This window comes from Chiloscyllium plagiosum, chromosome 17 (assembly GCF_004010195.1).
Source record: "Chiloscyllium plagiosum isolate BGI_BamShark_2017 chromosome 17, ASM401019v2, whole genome shotgun sequence".
In the NCBI taxonomy this organism is placed as follows: Eukaryota; Metazoa; Chordata; class Chondrichthyes; order Orectolobiformes; family Hemiscylliidae; genus Chiloscyllium; species Chiloscyllium plagiosum.
In genome coordinates this window covers 53,083,534-53,101,647 of record NC_057726.1, presented here as the reverse complement: position 1 = coordinate 53,101,647, position 18,114 = coordinate 53,083,534, and the positions used below count along the sequence as shown (strand labels likewise).

The following is an 18,114-nucleotide window of genomic DNA, read 5'->3' as shown; positions in this document are numbered from 1 at the left end:
TTTCTAGCTTCTCACGAATTAGAAAATACTCTCTTACATTCTACTAAACCTTGCACTTCATAAATTGAACTCCCTTTGTTTTGGCTGTTCACAATCTATCCATCTTCTTTATAAACCTTTTGTTCCCGTCTATTCTAATCATTCTAAATAAGAAATTGTTTCCAGGGTAGAGTTTAATTCCTATATCATATGACAGGTCTAGTGTTTGCCCAATATACCTTATTAAGTCAGTTTTATCATGAACAAAAACCTTGATGTCCTTGTTCGCTATAATTAATGGTGAGAAAAGAAGAAGCTGACGCATTAATCATGGCACAGCCTTTCTGTATTTCTTACAGACTCTTTAATAGCTGCGTTACATCAATAAAGGGTTCTACTATAGAGTCATAGAGATATACAGCACGGAAACGTATCCTTCAGTCCAACTCATCCATACCAAACAGATATCCGAAATAAATTAATCTCGTCTCATTTGCCAGCATTTGGCCCATATTCCTCTAAACCCTTCCTATTCATATACCTATCCAGATGCCTTTGATGCCTTTTAAATGCTGTAATTGTACCAGCCTCCACCACTTCCTCTGGCAACTTATTCCATACACAGATTACTCTCTGCATCAAAACGTTACCCCTTTGGCCTCTTTTAAATCTTTACTCTTTCATCTTAAATCTATGCCCTCTAGTTTTGGATTCCCCCATCCCAGGGAAAAGACCTTATCTATTTACCTTATCCATGCCCCTTATGATTTTATAAACTTTTATGAGGTCACCCTTCAGCCTCTGACGCTTCAGGGAAAACAACCCCAGCCTATTCAGCCTCTCCCTATAGCTCAAACCCTCCAACCCTGGCAACATCCTTGTAAATCTTCTCTGAATCCTTTCAAGTTTCACAACATCCGTCTTATAGCAGGGAGACCAGAATTACACGCAATATTCCAAAAGTGGCCTAACCAATGTGCAACATGGCCCCCCAAGTCCAATGCTCAATGCACTGACCAATAAAGGTAAGCATACAATATGACGCCTTCATTACTCTATCTACATGTGGCTCCACTTGTAAGGAAGTATGATGCTACACTCCAAGTTCTCTTTGTTCATCAACACTCCCCCTTACCATTAAGTGTATAAGTCCTGCCCTGATTTGCTTTTCCAAAATGCAGCACCTCGTCTTTATCTAAATTAAACTTCATCTGCCACTCCTCGATCCATCTGATAACATCCCATTGTAATCTGAGGTAATCCTCTTCGCTCTCCATTACACCTCCAATTTTTGTGTCATCTGTAAACGTACTAACTATACCTCCTATGTTCACATCCAAATCATTTACGTAAATGACAAAAAGCAGTGGACCCAGCACCAATTCTTGTGATACACCGCTGGTCACAGGCCTCCAGTATGAAAAACAACCCTTCACCACCACCACCCTCTGTCTTCTACCTTCAAGCTAGTTTTGTATCCAAATGGCTAGTTCTCCCTGGATTCCATACAGTCTAACCTTGCTAAGCAGCCTACCATGAGAAACCTTGTTGAATGCCTTACTGAAGTCCATATAGATCACATCTACCACTCTGCCCTCATCTATCCTCTTTGTTAATTCTTCAAAAAACTCAATCAAGTTTGTGAGACATGATTTCCCACGCATAAAGCCATGCTGACTATCCCTAATCAGTCCTTGCTTTTCCAAATACATGTACACCCTATTCCTCAGCATTCCTTCCAACAACTTACCCAACACCAATGTCAGGCTCACCAGTCTATAGTTCCCTGGCTTTTCCTTACCACCTTTTGTAAATAGTAGCACCATATTTGCCAACCTCCAGTCTTTCAGCACCTCACCTGTTATTATCGATGTTACAAATATCCCAGCAAGGGGCCCAGCAATCACTTCCCTAGCTTCCCACAGATTTCTAGGGTACACTTGATCAGGTCCTGGAGATTTATCCACCTTTATGCAGCTTCAGATAAGCGGCACTTCCTCCTCTGTAATAAGGACATTTTTCAAGATGTTGTTATTTATTTCCCCACATTCTTTATTTTCTATACTCTTCTCCACAGTAAATATTGATGCAAAATATTCATTTAGTATCTCCCCATCTCTTGCGTTTCCAAACAGAGCTGGCCTTGCTGATCTTTAAGGGCCCTATTCTCTCCCTACTTCCCCTGTTAGGCCTCTTGCATTGAAATAAATGCAGTTTAATTTATCAGTCCTACTTCATTCTCTACTTTATTCCTGCTTGCCCTGTTTGACGTATTCCTTTTCCCATCTGTACCAGTCTCAGACTGATCTGCTTCCTCACTATCTCCATGGGTCTCACCCCCAGCTCCTTCACTAATTTAAATTCTTAATGTATTTGTAGAGTCCCTTAAACCTATTTGCCAATGCTATCTCATGTCTCCTTTTTGCCCTCCTGATTTCCGACTTATGTGTACTCCTACCATTTTCATACTCTTCTAAGGAATCACTCCATTTCTGCTGTCCATATTTGAAAGATGCTTCCTTTTGTTTCTTGAATGAAACCTCAATTTCTCTAGTCATGCAGCATTCCCTAACAGGTATATACTGTGTCTAGACTCTCATTATCTAATGTTTGAAGGCTTCCCATTTTCCAGCCGTCCCTTTACCGGCAAACGTCCGCCCCAATCAACTTTTGAAAGTTCTTGCTTAATACCACCAAAATTAGCCTTTCTCCAATTTAGAACTTCAACTTTTAGATACTTTCTGTCCTTTTCCATCACTATTTTAAAACGAATAGAATTATGGTCACTGGCTCCAAAGTGCTCCCCCACTGACGCCTCAGTCACTTGCCCTGCCTTATTTCCCAAGAGTAGGTCAAGCTTTGCACCTTCTCTAGTAGGTACATCCACATACTGAATCAGAAAATTTTCTGTACATACTTAACAAATTCCTCTCTATCCAGGCCCTTAACACTATGGCAGTCCCCAGTTTATGTTTGGAAAGTTAAAATTCCCTACCATAACCTCCCCATAACTGAGATCTCCTTACAAATTTGTTTCTCAAATTTCCACTGACAATTGAGAGGGTCCAAAGTACAATGCCAATAATGTGATCATTCCTTTCTTATTTCTCAGTTCCACCCAAATAACGTCCCAGGACATGATGTCAGGAATATCCTCTCTAAGTACAGCTGAAATGTTATCCCTTATCAAAAGCACCATTCCCCCTCCTCTCTTGCTCACCTTTCTACCCTTCCTATAGCAATTATTTCCTGGGACACTAAGCTGCCAGTCCTGTCCAACCCTGAGCCACATCTCTGTAATAGCTATTAGGAGTCCCAGTCTCACATTCCTAACCATGCCTTGAATTCATCTGCCTTACCTGTCAGGCCTCTTGCATTGAAGTGAATGTAGTTTCATTTATCCTACCTCATTCTCTACTTTGTTCCTGCCTGCCCTGTTTGTTTGACTTACTCCTTTTCCCATCTGTACCAACCTCAGACTGATCTGATTCCTCACTATCATCTTGGGTCTCCCCACTGCTCCCTCACTAATTTAAATCCTCCTTAACAGCTCTAACAAGTCTCCCTGTCAGTATATTAAACCCCTTCCAGTGCAGATGCAACCTGTCTTTCTTATTGAGGTCACTACTACTACAGAACACACTCTAATGATCCAAAAATGTGAACCCTTCTCCCCTGCACCGGCTCCTCAGCCATGCATTCATTTGCTCGATCCTCCTATCCTTATCTCACTAGCTCATAGCACTGGGAGTATTCCAGATATTACTACCCTTGAGGACCTCCTTTTCAAATTCCTGCCTAACTTCTTATATTGTCTCCTCAGTATCTCATCCTTTTCACTTCCTATGACTTTACTTCCAATGTATACAATGACCTCCTGCAGGTCTCTCTCCCCTTTGAGAATATTCTGTATCCTCTCCAAAATATCTTTGATCCTGGCTCCAGGGAGGCAACACACCATTCTAATGTCTTGTTGTCAGCCGTAGGATCGTCTGTCTGTGCCTCTATCGCAATCGATTGCTTGCAACCTAGCATCGCCCTTGTTATATTAGAGCCAATCTCGGTACCAGAAACCTGGCTGTCAGTGATCCATTTCCCTGAGAGTCCATCACCTGCTACAGTTTCCAAAACAGCATATTCGTTTGAGATGGGGATAGCCACAGGAAACTCCTGCTCCACCTGTCTCCCTCTCCTACCTTTCATGGATATCAACCATCTACCTAACTGTATCTGTGGTCTATCTCCCTCCCTGCAACTGCCATCCATCACACCTCCCAGCTCCTGTAAATTCCTCATTGCATCTAACTGCTGCTCTAATTGATTCATGTGATCCATTCGGACTCCCAACCAAACACATTTTCTGCAGAAATAATCATCAGTAACCTGGAAACTCTCCTAATCTCCCACATTCAACAGGAAGAGCACATCACTCTGCCAAAGGCCATCTTTGCAGTTTAACAATCTACAGACCCAGAAAATAGCACAGTCTTACTGCTCTAAAAACACCGCTCCATGCTAGCTTAGTACCTATGCTTTTATATTTTTAAAGTTTAATCAAGAGACAGATCTCAATAATAACATATAATCAAAAAACCCCACTCTACTCACTGTTGTTGATTTACAAAAGAAAATATGTAAGGTTACACTTTAAAAAGCCATTGGCTTTCCTGCTGTGAGCTCCCACACACAAAGCCAGCTGTGAATTTCACCTGTTTGTTTATTTTTTTTGGACCAATTCCAATGCCCAGAGATACTTGAAAACTGACAGTGAAGGCAGCAGCTGTGCAGATTATTGCTGGGTCAGACAGCAGTGTAGGTTTCTTTCTCTATTTGAATCACTGCCACATGGTCTCTACCTTTGTCTCTCTTCCTCCTTTTAAAAGTGTTGCTGTTTTGATCTTTTTCTCCCCCAAAGTTCCATAACAATGCAACAGCTTATTAAGCAGTAATTAATGCTTCTAGAAGTTGAGGAAATCAGCTTCAACACTGAAAATACCTCAAAAAAGGAGCAGCTCTTACAGCTACAACTTTTTCCTGTCCTCTGTCTTGGATTACCCTTTCTTTCAATTGTGTACCTATCTATCCATGTGCTTGAACTGCTAAGTGTTAATGCATATAAAACATAGAACATAGAAAGTTTCAGCGCAGTACAGGCCCTTTGGCCCTCGATGTTGCACCGACCTGTGAGATTAATCTGATGCCGATCTAACCTACACCTTTCCATTATTATTCACATGTAGGTCCAATACCCATTTAAATGCCCTTAATGTCGGTGGGTCTACTACTGTTGCAGGCAGGCCATTCCACACCCCTACTACTCCCTGAGTAAAGAAACTACCCCTGACATCTGTCCTAAATCTATCACCCCTCAATTTAAAGCTATGCCCCTTGTGTTTGCCTTCACCATCCGAGGAAAAAGGCTCTCACTCTCAACCCTATCTAACCCACTAATAAGCTTTTACATCTCAATTAAGTCACCTCTTAACCACCTTCTCTCCAACAAAAACAGCCTCAGTTCCCTCAGGCTTTCCTCATAAGACCTTCCCTCCATAACAGGCAACATCCTAGTAAATCTCCTCTGAACCCTTTCCAAACTTCCACATCCCTCCTATAATGTGGTGACCAGAACTGTATGCAATACCCCAGGTGCAGCCTTACCAGTGTCTTGTACAGCGTTAAGATGGTACTACTGAAAAATGATTTTACAAATATACATTCAGAGGAAAATAACAGAGTCATGAAATAAAAGTTTAGAACTGCAACTGCAAATACTTATACATAAAGATAAGGCTGAAGCATTCACAGTAATCTTCAGCCAGAAGTGCCAAATGGATGATCCACCTTGGCCCCCTCCTGTGATCTCTTAGCATCACAGATGCCACTCTTTGGCTAATTCAATTCACTCCGTGTTATATCAAGAAACAGTTGGAGGCACTGGATACTGAAATGGTTATGGGCCCTGACAACCTTCGGGCAAAAAATGTAATGGCTTGTGTTCCAGAATTTACTGGTCCGCCAGCCAAGCATTGTCAGGTAGATGCCAATGTTACAACAGCCGATTACAGTCTACTCTCAATCATTAGTAAAGTGATGGGAGGTGTCATTGACAATGCTATCAAGCAGCACCTGCTCAGTAATAACCTACCCAGAGATGCCCAGTTTGGGTTCTGCCAGTTCCTGATTTCATTACAGCCTTAGTTCAAACATGGACAAAAGAGCTGGATTCCAGAGTTGAAGTCAGAGTGATAGCCCTTGACACCAAGGTTGATTCGACCCAGAGTGGCATCAAGGAGCCCTAGCAAAACTAGAATCAATGAGTATCGGGGACAAACTTTCCACTGGTCGAAGTCAAATCTGGCACATAGGAAAATGGTTTGGATTATTGGAGGTCAGTCATCTCAGGTCCAAGGTACCAATACATGGGAACACCACCATGTGCATGTTCCTATCCAAGACACTCACCATCCTGATTTTGAAATATATTGTTGTTCTTTCACTGTTGCTGGAATACCCTGGCAATATGGGCCAACATGCTGCACATGGACTGTGATAATTCAAGAATGCAGTTCAGCACTACCTTCTCAAGGGCACTAGGGATAGGCAATAAATGCCCACATCCCAAAATAGATGCCCACATTCCAAAATAGCAAAGCTGTAAGATGCAATCAATTTCCAAATATAATTAAATGAATACAAAATATACCCTCTCCAATTTGGAAGGAAATGACCACTGCACTGCAAACTTCCCAAGCTAAACAAGCGCATTTGAAAAGTAACTTAGTTTCAAAGCATTTTGTGGTAATCATGAAAGGCACTATCATAAGGCAAGGCTTCCCTTCAGGTGGATCACGCCAGTTCATGATGTTATTTCCTTGTAACTACAGTCTCATTCACTTGCCTCTCGATCAGCTTCCATCACTTTGCCCTGGCTATAAGCAACACCTACAAGTTTTTTTCAAACTCCCAAATTTGTGGGCGGCACGGTGGCACAGTGGTTAGCACTGCTGCCTCAGGCGACTGACTGTGTGGAGTTTGCACATTCTCCCCGTGTCTGCGTGGGTTTCCTCCGGGTGCTCCGGTTTCCTCCCACAGTCCAAAGATGTGCAGGTCAGGTGAATTGGCCATGCTAAATTGCCTGTAGTGTTAGGTAAGGGGTAAATGTAGGGGTATGGGTGGGTTGCACTTCGGCAGGGCGGCGTGGACTTGGTGGGCCGAAGGGCCTGTTTCCACACTGTAAGTAATCTAATCTAATTACAAATTGTATTGCTTTATTTTCACCATGACCAGCCTCAGCACTTGCTTCTTGTGTTCTCATGAACCATTCTTCTTTCCCAAATAATTATTATGACTGTAAAATCATATAAGAACTGTCATGTCATTGCCTTAGAAAACTTTAGGATCCATATAGAATTAGACAGCTCCTATGTTTAATTACCTCACTATTGTTTTTATTAAGTTCCAAAAAGTGCATTAATTGAATTAAAAATGGCAGATGAGCACTCTATTTCATCACTGCACCCAACTTGCAGTTTTAAACATTTTTAGTTTAATGATTCCATGGATCTCTATCACGTAACAACTGAATATAACAACATAAAGTCCCAGGGAGATAATTGTGTCACATTGCTTGCCAGTGTTTAACACTAATGAGACTTGACACATTGGAGTGAAAAACCTCTAGTTATGAGCTATAGTTGCTCGCAGCTTAAGACCATTTGGCTCTCAGCTACAGATTAATGGTTGGAAATGTGTGGGAAAGGCGTTAAAATGGGGTCAACGTATGCAGAGAAAATCTGTACAACAAAAGGCGCAAGGAAAGGCAGAGGAATTTAGGGAAGAAATTCCAAAGCATTGGGCTTAGGTAACAGAAGAACAGTCACCACTCTGGGACAAGGAGAAGGGAGTTCCACAAAGAGTAAAATCAGAAAATGGAGAGTCCAAGATTTGTAGGTTTGGATGAGACATGGAAGATTGCCAAGGTAGGAGCATGAAGAGATTTAAACACAAGGAGAGTTTTTAAGTTTGAGGCAATATAGGTCAGCAGAGACAGATGAATGGGGCTTGTTGTGCGATATGATGAGGGTGGCAGAAGTTTATGGAGAGTGAAATATAGAAGGCTGATTGGGGGAACATTGAAATACTCAAACCTGGAGGTAACAGAAAAGCCATGCACAAGGGTTTCAGTAGCAGATGGACTGAAATAGGGATAGATAGTTTGGAAATGAGAAAGTGCATGATTTCAGGATTCATGGCAACGTAATAGAAGCAAATTAAAATAACTATCCTGTGTCACACAGTGAGCTTATTTTTCAAACTGGAATCAAAAACTGTTTTCATCAAGGCAAGGTAATTAATAAGTAAAGTATGGGTTTGTTTGGGTAGAAGAAATCCACCTTCATGTTTATCAGTTAATTGGGAAATTAATATTCCATATCAGTCACTGATATGGCTGACAGCTAGGCAAAAATTGTAAAAGGTGGCTTGCCTGTACAAACAGCAACCAAACCAGGAAGGTAAGCATGGGGCTCCCCTGGACTTTCTGTCTCACTATCATCACAGTAACTACGGGTAAGTGACAGCTACAATAAAATGATTTGATCCTTCATGTTAAAATATTAACAAAGAGTTATTTTAATTAAAATACATTGAATAAAAAGACGGTTGAAGTGCTGCTGTCCAATTTGCTTTTTTTTATATGACGTAGTAACATTTTTTACAAGGCATATATGTTCAATTTCAAATAATTCTTAGCTTTCACAACTTCAGTTGCATTTCAGTTGATTTGAAGTATTCCCTGACTAAGTTTCTACTGAGTAACACTGCATTTTATAAACTCACAGGAAACTCAATATTGCTGATACCCTCTTTAAGAATACAGGACTGACATTCAGTTCTTTTATAAAGGAGAAATAAAAATATTTGCTGCCATTGGTAAAATGTGTGTACTTTACAGTTGCTGCTGCTCCATCAGTCTATCCCAGCAAAAATTATGAATCCAGAATTGTTAATGGACAGTATGCTCAACCAGGATCCTGGCCATGGCAGGTTTCCCTGCAGGTAACATCAATTATATTATAACTTATACAGTAAAAGACCATCATTTGCAATGTTTTATTTCAATCTCTGATGTCCATGTACAGTAACATGAAATTATGATTTGCAACTTATCTACTTGATAGTGGCTTTCGAGTGACTTCTAAGAACAGTTGCTCACCTTCAAGTGCTGAAGAAAAGTTCAGCAAGTGGGCCATAAAACAGCAAGTGCAGAGGCAGTGGGCCAAAACCCAGTCTCAGGTATATGTGTGGGATGACGAAAAGACGGGCTCATTTACGCTCTATGCATTTTGTTTGTAGTTATTTCCCCACAATCATTGCTTGGTTGTGAAATTGCTTTGTGTCTGAAAATGGGTCCGATTTCTCCCCTGTTGTATCTAACGTACCTTTAAGCTCCAGAAAATGCTGTCAATACTCAGCAGGTCAAGCAGCAGCTGTGAAGAGAGAAATCATGTTTATGGTTCAGATGATGAAATGCTGTCAACATGAAACATTAACTTTGTTTCTCGCTCCATGGATGTTGCCTGACCTGCTGAGCATTTTATGGTTTTGTTTCCAGCATCTGCTCAATTCTGTATTTTTGTGCATTTAAATTCCTTTGATTTAATTGTTGCCTCAATAAACCTTTCCTAACAGGATTCTTATGGACAACATTTCTGTGGTGGCTCTCTAGTAAATCAAAACTGGGTTATCACTGCTGCCCACTGCAATTTTAAGTAAGTATTTGACACCAAGCCATTTGTATTTATGTTGCACAAATTGCAGGGATGGCATGGTGGCTCGGTGGTTAGCATTGCTGCCTCACAGTGCCAGGGACCTGGGTTCAATTCCAGTCTCGGGTGACTGTGTGGAGTTTGCATGCTCTCCCTGTGTCTGTGTGGGTTTCCTCTGTGTGCTCTGGTTTCATCCTGTAGGTCAAGGATGTGCAGATTAGTGGACTGACCCATAATGCTATATTGCTCCATAATGTCCAGGGACGTGCAGGCGAAGTGGATTAGCCATGAGAAATGCAGGGTTACAGGGATAGGATAGGGATGTGGGTCTGGGTTGGATGCTCTTCAAAGGGTCGGTATGGGCTGAATGGCTTGCTTCCACATTGTAGGGATTCTATGATGAAATGTAACAACATGGCAAATCCAATTCTGGGACCATATGGATCGATGCTTGCCGTGCAGCACAGTTCACTTACATAACCTCAATCTCCATTCAGTGGATTAATTTCTCAAATGGGGGCTGGTGGTGGCGGATTGTGCTGGAGATCTACTCACCTCTTGGAACTAAATTTGATTTTGTCCAATGAAGTGCAGATAATGTTACTCTAATTAGATCTCAATGCATAGCCTAAAGCCATCTCTAAATTTACTCTAATTTGGGGTGGTTGTATTAGTACCAGGAAGGCCCATAATGGTGTCAAACATTGCAAGTGTTGGCACATTAGGGAAGGCTTGTATTAATGCTGACAGGTAGAGAGTTTAAAGCATGTCTTTTGCAATGAGTTTCAATATCATTTCTAGTATATAATGACATCCAGAAAAGGTATAGGTAGTGAACTGCTGCCTGCATATTCTGTGAGGCATGAGTAATCCATAAAGAGCACTGCATTTCATCCAGCTCTGCATTAAGTCTGTGATAATTAGATATCGTGACTAAGCAGAAGATGGGGGACCAAACTCCACCATGCACATTGGTGATAGGTGGGGAATATTGCATTCTGTCACTTGGATTCCCAATAAATAGAAAGTGGCACCTTGAGCAGGCAGCTCATCACCACGGCTGATATGTTTGACAGATATCATTGGGCAATATCATTTCAATTCCCAACTTTTAATCTCTAGACTATTCCATTGCTTGGATATTTAAGCGCGAACAAGAGAGAACATTTGTAATAACTAAACATTTAACAAAAATTTTGTAAGAACTAAAATGTCAAATGTTCATCACATATTAACATAAATTCATTTTTAACAGCCCTGGGTATCATCGAGTTGTACTTGGAGAATTTGACATGTATTCCTCAGAAGAACAACTTCAAATTAAAAGTGTTTCCCAGGTATGTATCTGTTCATAGATTCCAATTTACAATGCTTTAGTATTGAATAAGGATGATTCTAAATGTAAATTGCCAATAATGACTTATTGTACTGTATTTTCTTTGGAACATATTCAGTACCACAGAAAAAGATACATCCCAAAAGATAGAATAGGGAACTTTGTAGTAATGGAATTGTATTAAATAAATAAAAGTTTTTGAAATAAATGTTCTTGATCTTTAAACCAAATACACTTCACATACTGTGGAGTTTTAAGAATTCCACTTTATTCCAGCACCAATATTACTAAGATTTTAAGATTTTTTTTCAGTTTTCTCCACTTTTTCTTACCCAGATATGTTTTGGCTTAAAAGAAGAATCAGTCAATTCTTAATTTCAATCCCCAACTTTATATAGAAACAGTTCCAAAGTACACTTTCTTAATGTATTTATTTATGTAACTAACCTGTATATTATCTCCATGGGAGTCAATGTTAAGCAAGTCATCAACACAGTGAAGTAATGAAAGGAGTGTGCAGCAAGTCAGAATCACAACAAAGGCAGTGCCTGATGAATCATGTAGGGGGTTAAACTAATTAGTTGAGAGGAGGGTTCAATTAAAGGGAACTTAAAAACTTTAGAAGAGACAGGAGTGCAGAGGTACTCGGTAGTGAAGAGGCGAATGATAATCAACATGTGACAGGAATGGGTAGAAAATATATGTAGAAGAGTGCAGCAGAAATTAGAACCACAGAGAGTAATAATGGTTGAAAGTTAAAGATTAAGGGTGTTTATCTGAGTGCACTCAGCATTTGTAACAAGACAGATGATTTGACAGTTCAAATAAAAATAAATGAATTTGAGTTGATAGCTATCACAGAGATGTAGTTACAGGGTGATCAAGACTGGGAACTCAATATTTCAGACTATTCAACATTCCAACAGAATAGACAAAAAAAAATGTGGCGGGGTAGCTTTCTTAATAAAGAAAACATCTGCCATGAGGTGAGTAGTGATATAGATGAAATAGAAAAAGTTGTTGAATCAATTTGGGTGTAAGTAAGGCATAGTAAGGGAAAGAAGTCATGGATGAGAGTTGTCTACAGGCTCTATAGTCTACACTGCATGGTAATGTATAAATTGGAAAATAATGGAGGCATGTAAGAAGGGCACTACAATTGTTATGGGTGACTTTTATCTGCATGTTGACTGTACAAATCAGATGGGCAAGAGTGATGAGGAAGATAAATTTATAGAGTCATCAGCAATTGTTTCTTAAAGCACAATTTCACATGAACAGGCTATTCTAGAACTATTAATGTGCAAAGAGGTAGAATTAATAAGAGTTAATAATCCCTCATGGTTAGGGATCTTCTAAGGGGTAGTGATCACAACATAGCAGAATTTCAAATTCAATTTAAGGGAGAGCAATTTGGATCTCAAACCAGACTTCTGAACTTAAAGACAATTACAGTAATAGGAAGAAAGAGTTGTCTAAAGTGGGCTGGGAAGGTTGACTAAGGGGAAAGTCAATGGATGAACAGTGGCAGACATATAAGCAGGTATTATATGATGCGCAGCACAAATTTATTCTGGTCAGAAGAAGGATTCAACTAGAAGGATGAACCACTGGTGGTAGACAAAGGCAGTCAAGGAGAGTATCCCATTCAAAAGCTAAAACATACAAGGTGATGAAAATTAATGGTAGGCCAAAGGATTGGATTTTTTAGTAACCAGCAATAGATGACTAAGAAGCTAATGTAAAGGGAGAAAATTGATTATCAAAGGAAATTGGCAAGAAATATAAAAACAAACAGTAAGAGCTTCTATAAGAAGATATAAAGAAAGAGAATAGCTAAAGTAAGAGTGGGACCCTTTGGAAGATTAAATGGGGAATTTATAACAGGGAACAGTGAACTGGCATATAATTTGAAACAATATTTTGCAATGGTCTTCGTAGTGGTGAACACTATAATATTCTACAGATGACAAATAAGCATGGTGCTAATGAAAGGCAAGATCTGTATCAGTTCCCATCATGAGGAACAAAGTATTTGAGAAACTAATGGACTGAAAAGCAGTCAATCATCAAAACGTTATGGTGTACAGCCAAGGGTTTTGAAGCAAGTGGCTGCAGACATAGTAAAGACAGTGGTCAAAATATTCCAGACCTAATAGAATTCCAGAAGAGTTCCAGTGGATTGAAAAACTGTTAATGTGACATCTGCATTCAAAATGAAAGGAGACATAAAGCAGGAAACTATAGGCCAGTTAACTAAATATGTCATTGGGAAAATGCTAGAATCTATTATTAAGGAAGAAATAACAAGGCATTTTGAAAAGCTTAACGCAATCAAACACTGTCAACATGGCTTTGTGAAAGAGAAATCACATTTGACAAACTTTCTAGAGTGCTATGAGGATATAGCAAGCAGCGTTGATAAAGGGGAACCAATAAATGCAATGTATTTGGATTTTCAGAATGCATTTCATAAGAGACCACATATAAAGTAATTGTACAAGATGGGACTCATTGTATCGAACTAATGTATTAACATGGATTGAGGGTTGGTTAAGACACAAAAGACAGAATAGGATTGATGGGTCATCGGCAGGTTGGGAAGACATTGGTGGCGTGCCATGAAGATTAGTTCTAGGGCCTCAATCATTTATTGCTTATATTAATGACTTGGTTGAGGGAACAAAATATAATGTATCCAAATTTGAAGATACAAAATTAGTTAAGAGACATGTTGTGATGAGGACCTAAGGAACCTACAAGAGGATATAGATAGGTTGAGTGAGTGAATGAGGAAAAACTTGGCAGATGGCGCATAATATAGGAAAGAATGAGGCCATGCACTTTAATAGGAAGAATCAAAAGGCAGACCATTATTTAAATGGAGACAGACTCCAAAAAAGTTCAATGCAGAGGAATCTTGGTGTTCGTGTGTATGGAAAACAGAATTTTAGCTTCCTATGATGAAGGTGTTGATTTATCAAGAGTGGCCAAATAGTTTAGAAATTTATTAGAGTTTAGAATAATGTGGGGTGATCTTATTGAAACATACGAGATTCAGAAGAATTTTGATAGGGTAGATGTTGAGGAGATGTTTCCGCTTATGGAGGGAATCTCAGACTAGAGAATCATTTACAGAATAAGTAGGCACTGATCTAAATATGAGGCACAAGGGAATTAGTGAATATCTGAAATTCTCCAGCCCATACAGTTATGGAGGATATGACTGAAAGTATTTAATTAGGAGGTGGATAGATTTTAGAAATATCAGGGAGTTGAAAGCTATGACGAGCTGGCATAAGAGGGGAGTTGAGATAAGCCATAAACTTATTGAATGTCAGGACAGGTTAGAGGGGCCAAGTGGCTGACTCCTGGTCCTATTTCTTATGTTGTTATGTCCATCTCAGCAATGATATACACAAAATAATATTGATGAAAAAGGCTATTGAACCCAGTTGCAGAACAACACTAGACTCTGTTATGGCTACAATGATTTTTTTTCTAAAGTGATTTCAGTGTTCTCTCCCACTCTGTTCCCACTCCAGGTGAGAGGAGAAAATTATCATTAACAACCTTAAAATGAGTTTTTACTGACTTAGCCCTTTTCCTTTACCCACTCCTGCCTAAGAATTATAACAGTTTATACATTTCTTTATCTTTAAATTTGTATCTATTTCTGCAAGTTTTTCAGTTTCCTCATTTCCCCTCCCCCCACCTGTCTCAGTCAAATCCCTCGACCTCAGCACCGCCTTCCTAACCTGCAATCATCTTCCTGACCTCTCCGCCTCCACCCCACTCCGGCCTATCACCCTCACCTTGACCTCCCTCCACCTATCGCATTTCCAAAGCCCCTCCCCCAAGTCCCTCCTCCCTACCTTTTATCTTAGCCTGCTGGACACACTTTCCTCATTCCTGAAGAAGGGCTTATGCCCGAAACGTCGATTCTCCTGTTCCTTGGATGCTGCCTGACCTGCTGCGCTTTTCCAGCAACACATTTTCAGCTCTATTTCTGTAAGGTCAGAAGTCACATGACACCAGGTTACAGTCCACCAGGTTTATCTGAAATCACAAACTTTCAGAGAGCTGCCCCTTTGTCAGGTGAAGTGACTTGTGACTTGTCTACCCAGTCTGATACCAGCACCTCCACATCATATACTCCTACGAGGCCACCTTTCAATGTTTTCTTTCCAGGCTGCAAAACTCAAGTTCAGTATTTTTTTCTCAGAAATAACACTACTCACCCCAGGATGTCTTTGTTGTTTTTCTCCATCTGTCTCCTCCAATTCCTTGTAGCTGCAATAGGATGCAATGCTCAAGGTATGGTTTGACCGAAGCACAAAACCATGTGATCACCACATCTGTCACACTATTGACTTTGTCAATGATAGCTTTATGTTGGTCAGATACATTAGGTCTTGTAGATATGATACCATAGAATCACAGAATTATGGTTCAAGAGAAGACCATTCAACACATCATCTCTGCATAGGCTATACATCCCAAATTTCTTTCAACTTCATCCTGAGTTATTTTAACACTATTTATGAAAAATGTAGAATGAATAAGTGGCATTTCGTATCATTGTCACAGGTCATAACCCATCCTTACTGGAACCCCTATAACATGAACTATGACTGCACTCTTCTCAGACTCTCTTCCCCAGCCAACATAAATCACTATGCCTCTCCAGTCAGACTTGTTGCTCCTAATGCTGACATTCCAGGAGGCACAATCTGTATTACTACTGGATGGGGAAGGACAGTACCTGGAGGCGGTAAGAATTTTCTAAAATACTTCACCAAAATAATTTTGAACAATCATCTTGTAATTCTTTATAATTAATCTTTGCTTCCCTCATTTGTTTCCTCCAAGCCATCTCTAGCAAGTTGATGCAAACTAATATTCCTATTATTGATTCACAAACCTGTCGACAGTACTGGGGGAATCAAATCACTGACATTATGATTTGTGCTGGTGCTTCTGGAACCTCCTCTTGCCAGGTAGGTGCTGCCTTGAAATTTTAGATCATGTTAAAGGTCTGGGTGGGCTTCAATATGAAGTCTACAATACACTGACTCTGTGACTATAATTCTATGACTTAAGGTTTTGAATAACACAGACTTAAGTCACTTTGATTATAGCAGTAAATTTAAATCAAATAAACTGTAGAAAATCTGCCAGATGGTCTTTCTTTCCATCATTTTATGCAATAAGACTTAAGGAACTTTTTTTTTGCATTTGTCATTTAGTTGGGTTATGGGACTAATAAGCTCAGTGAATTCCATAGCCAGCTTCTTCAATTGGCATCAATGGTTCTATTTTAAGTCATTTTCATCAGCTGAGATCTGAGTCAGGTTTTTAAGTCAGAATTTATGTGATATCCCACTCCAATAGTGAACTATTTGTACAATGATACACACACAAATTCCTCAAAATAGCCTTCACTTCAAGAGGGGCACTGCAGCAGGATTGAAAATTCATGGTGATAGAAAAACTCAACCTTGTTTTGTTCCTCTTTCTGACATAATATTTGGAGGTGCCAGTGTGGACTGGGGTGTACAAAGTCAAAAATCACACAACACCAGATTATAGACCTACAGATTTATTTGTAAGCACTAGCTTTTGGAGCGCCGCTCCTGACAACCACCTGATGAAGGAGCAGCCCTCCAAAAGCTAGTGCTTCCAAATAAACTTGTTGGACTATAAATTGGTGTTGTGTGATTTGTAACTTCCTGAAATAAAGTTACTTTGCCATTAACTGGAAGGTTTTTTGATTGCCAATGATTTAATCAATTATTGGTTAGTCTTTCATGGAATTCAATCTGTTGGAAAGAATCTAAACAATGAGGGGGAAAAACCCTCTACTGGATACAGCATGTTAGTTTAGCCTTTCCATTAGGGATCTGAGATATTACCATAACTTTCAATAGGAATGTATTAATCCATTTCCTTTTAAATTACATATAGGTTCATATCAGAAAGCTTTGTGGGGAAGACTGCTTGAATTTCGTTTTATGGAATATTAAGGTTTTCTATTTTTTAAATTTCAGGGTGATTCTGGAGGACCTCTTGTTTGCTATGGAAATACCGGCTGGAACCTAGTTGGCATTGTTTCTTGGGGAACAGTAAACTGCAATATATACAGTCCTGCAGTTTATGCCCGCGTTTCCAAATTACGCTCATTTGTTGATCAATACATTTATTACTAGTGAGTGTGACCAACTTGGGACATACCAAATTAATAAACAATGAGCCTGCATTCAGTCTCCCTCTTCTTTTATTGTTTCAGTTTACACTGAGTGACTGTACTAGCATCAATTCCAAACACTGAGCTGCTCTGATTGGAATCAGAACTTACGAGCCAAAAACAAGTGAACAAGCTACACTGAAACCTCAGGCATAAAGTCAATAGTCGATACCAGAAAGGCAGCAAGAATCTGTATTGCTAGATACTGGTCCAATCAGACACTTTTTTTTGATCAAGTGCAAAAATTGAAATTAAGCTCTCTATTTAGATAGCAATGTTAGTGGTTCTGTCTCAGAATATGGAGTATAAATTTCCACTCATTCAAATAGACATCCAGGATTACCAGGATTTCAAGAACTCTGCCTCTAGATTGCTAGGAGCACAGATGGAGACTGATAGAGACTTTTTTTTGCTGGATCTTTGAAAGAGTAACCGAGATAACCTCGTTCCTTACTCTTTTCCAAAAACTCTGTATTCTTTTCCTTTTCGTGTATACTGTATATACTCGAATGATAGTCAAATTTTTGACTACTTTTTAACGTTAAATTTATGGGGTTGACTATTACATGGATATTTCCTTAGACTGACTGAAATTCATGCCCATCAAAATTCATACTGTATCATTAGCAGAAGCCCAAATGATCTCTAAACGAATAAAAAAAATTTTTTAAAAAATTCGAATTATGGTAATTCTGAAAATCCGGAACGGAATACAACAGCCAGCCGACTGGAAGACCAGCAGCAGAGCAGAACAACCGGCTGATTGGAAAACTGGAGCGGGATGT

General features: G+C 39.6%; 1 protein-coding gene across 1 annotated transcript; it reads left to right on the top strand.

Moving 5' to 3' along the window:
• Positions 1 to 8,498: 8,498 nt before the first annotated feature.
• Positions 8,499 to 17,291, top strand: LOC122558741 (chymotrypsin-like protease CTRL-1). The gene is made up of 7 exons (XM_043707533.1): positions 8,499 to 8,547; positions 8,933 to 9,036; positions 9,670 to 9,749; positions 11,002 to 11,083; positions 15,673 to 15,856; positions 15,955 to 16,082; positions 17,133 to 17,291. The coding sequence occupies exons 1-7, from the start codon at positions 8,499 to 8,501 to the stop codon at positions 17,289 to 17,291; spliced, it is 786 nt and encodes a 261-aa protein (XP_043563468.1).
• Positions 17,292 to 18,114: the final 823 nt, after the last annotated feature.

Bases quoted from the DNA above. Each gene is read 5' to 3' on its own strand.
- LOC122558741 (XM_043707533.1), top strand. From the start codon at position 8,499: ATGGGGCTCCCCTGGACTTTCTGTCTCACTATCATCACAGTAACTACG. The intron at 9,037-9,669 runs GTAACATCAATT...CTTTCCTAACAG, and splicing joins CATGGCAGGTTTCCCTGCAG to GATTCTTATGGACAACATTT. The intron at 11,084-15,672 runs GTATGTATCTGT...TCATTGTCACAG, and splicing joins AAATTAAAAGTGTTTCCCAG to GTCATAACCCATCCTTACTG.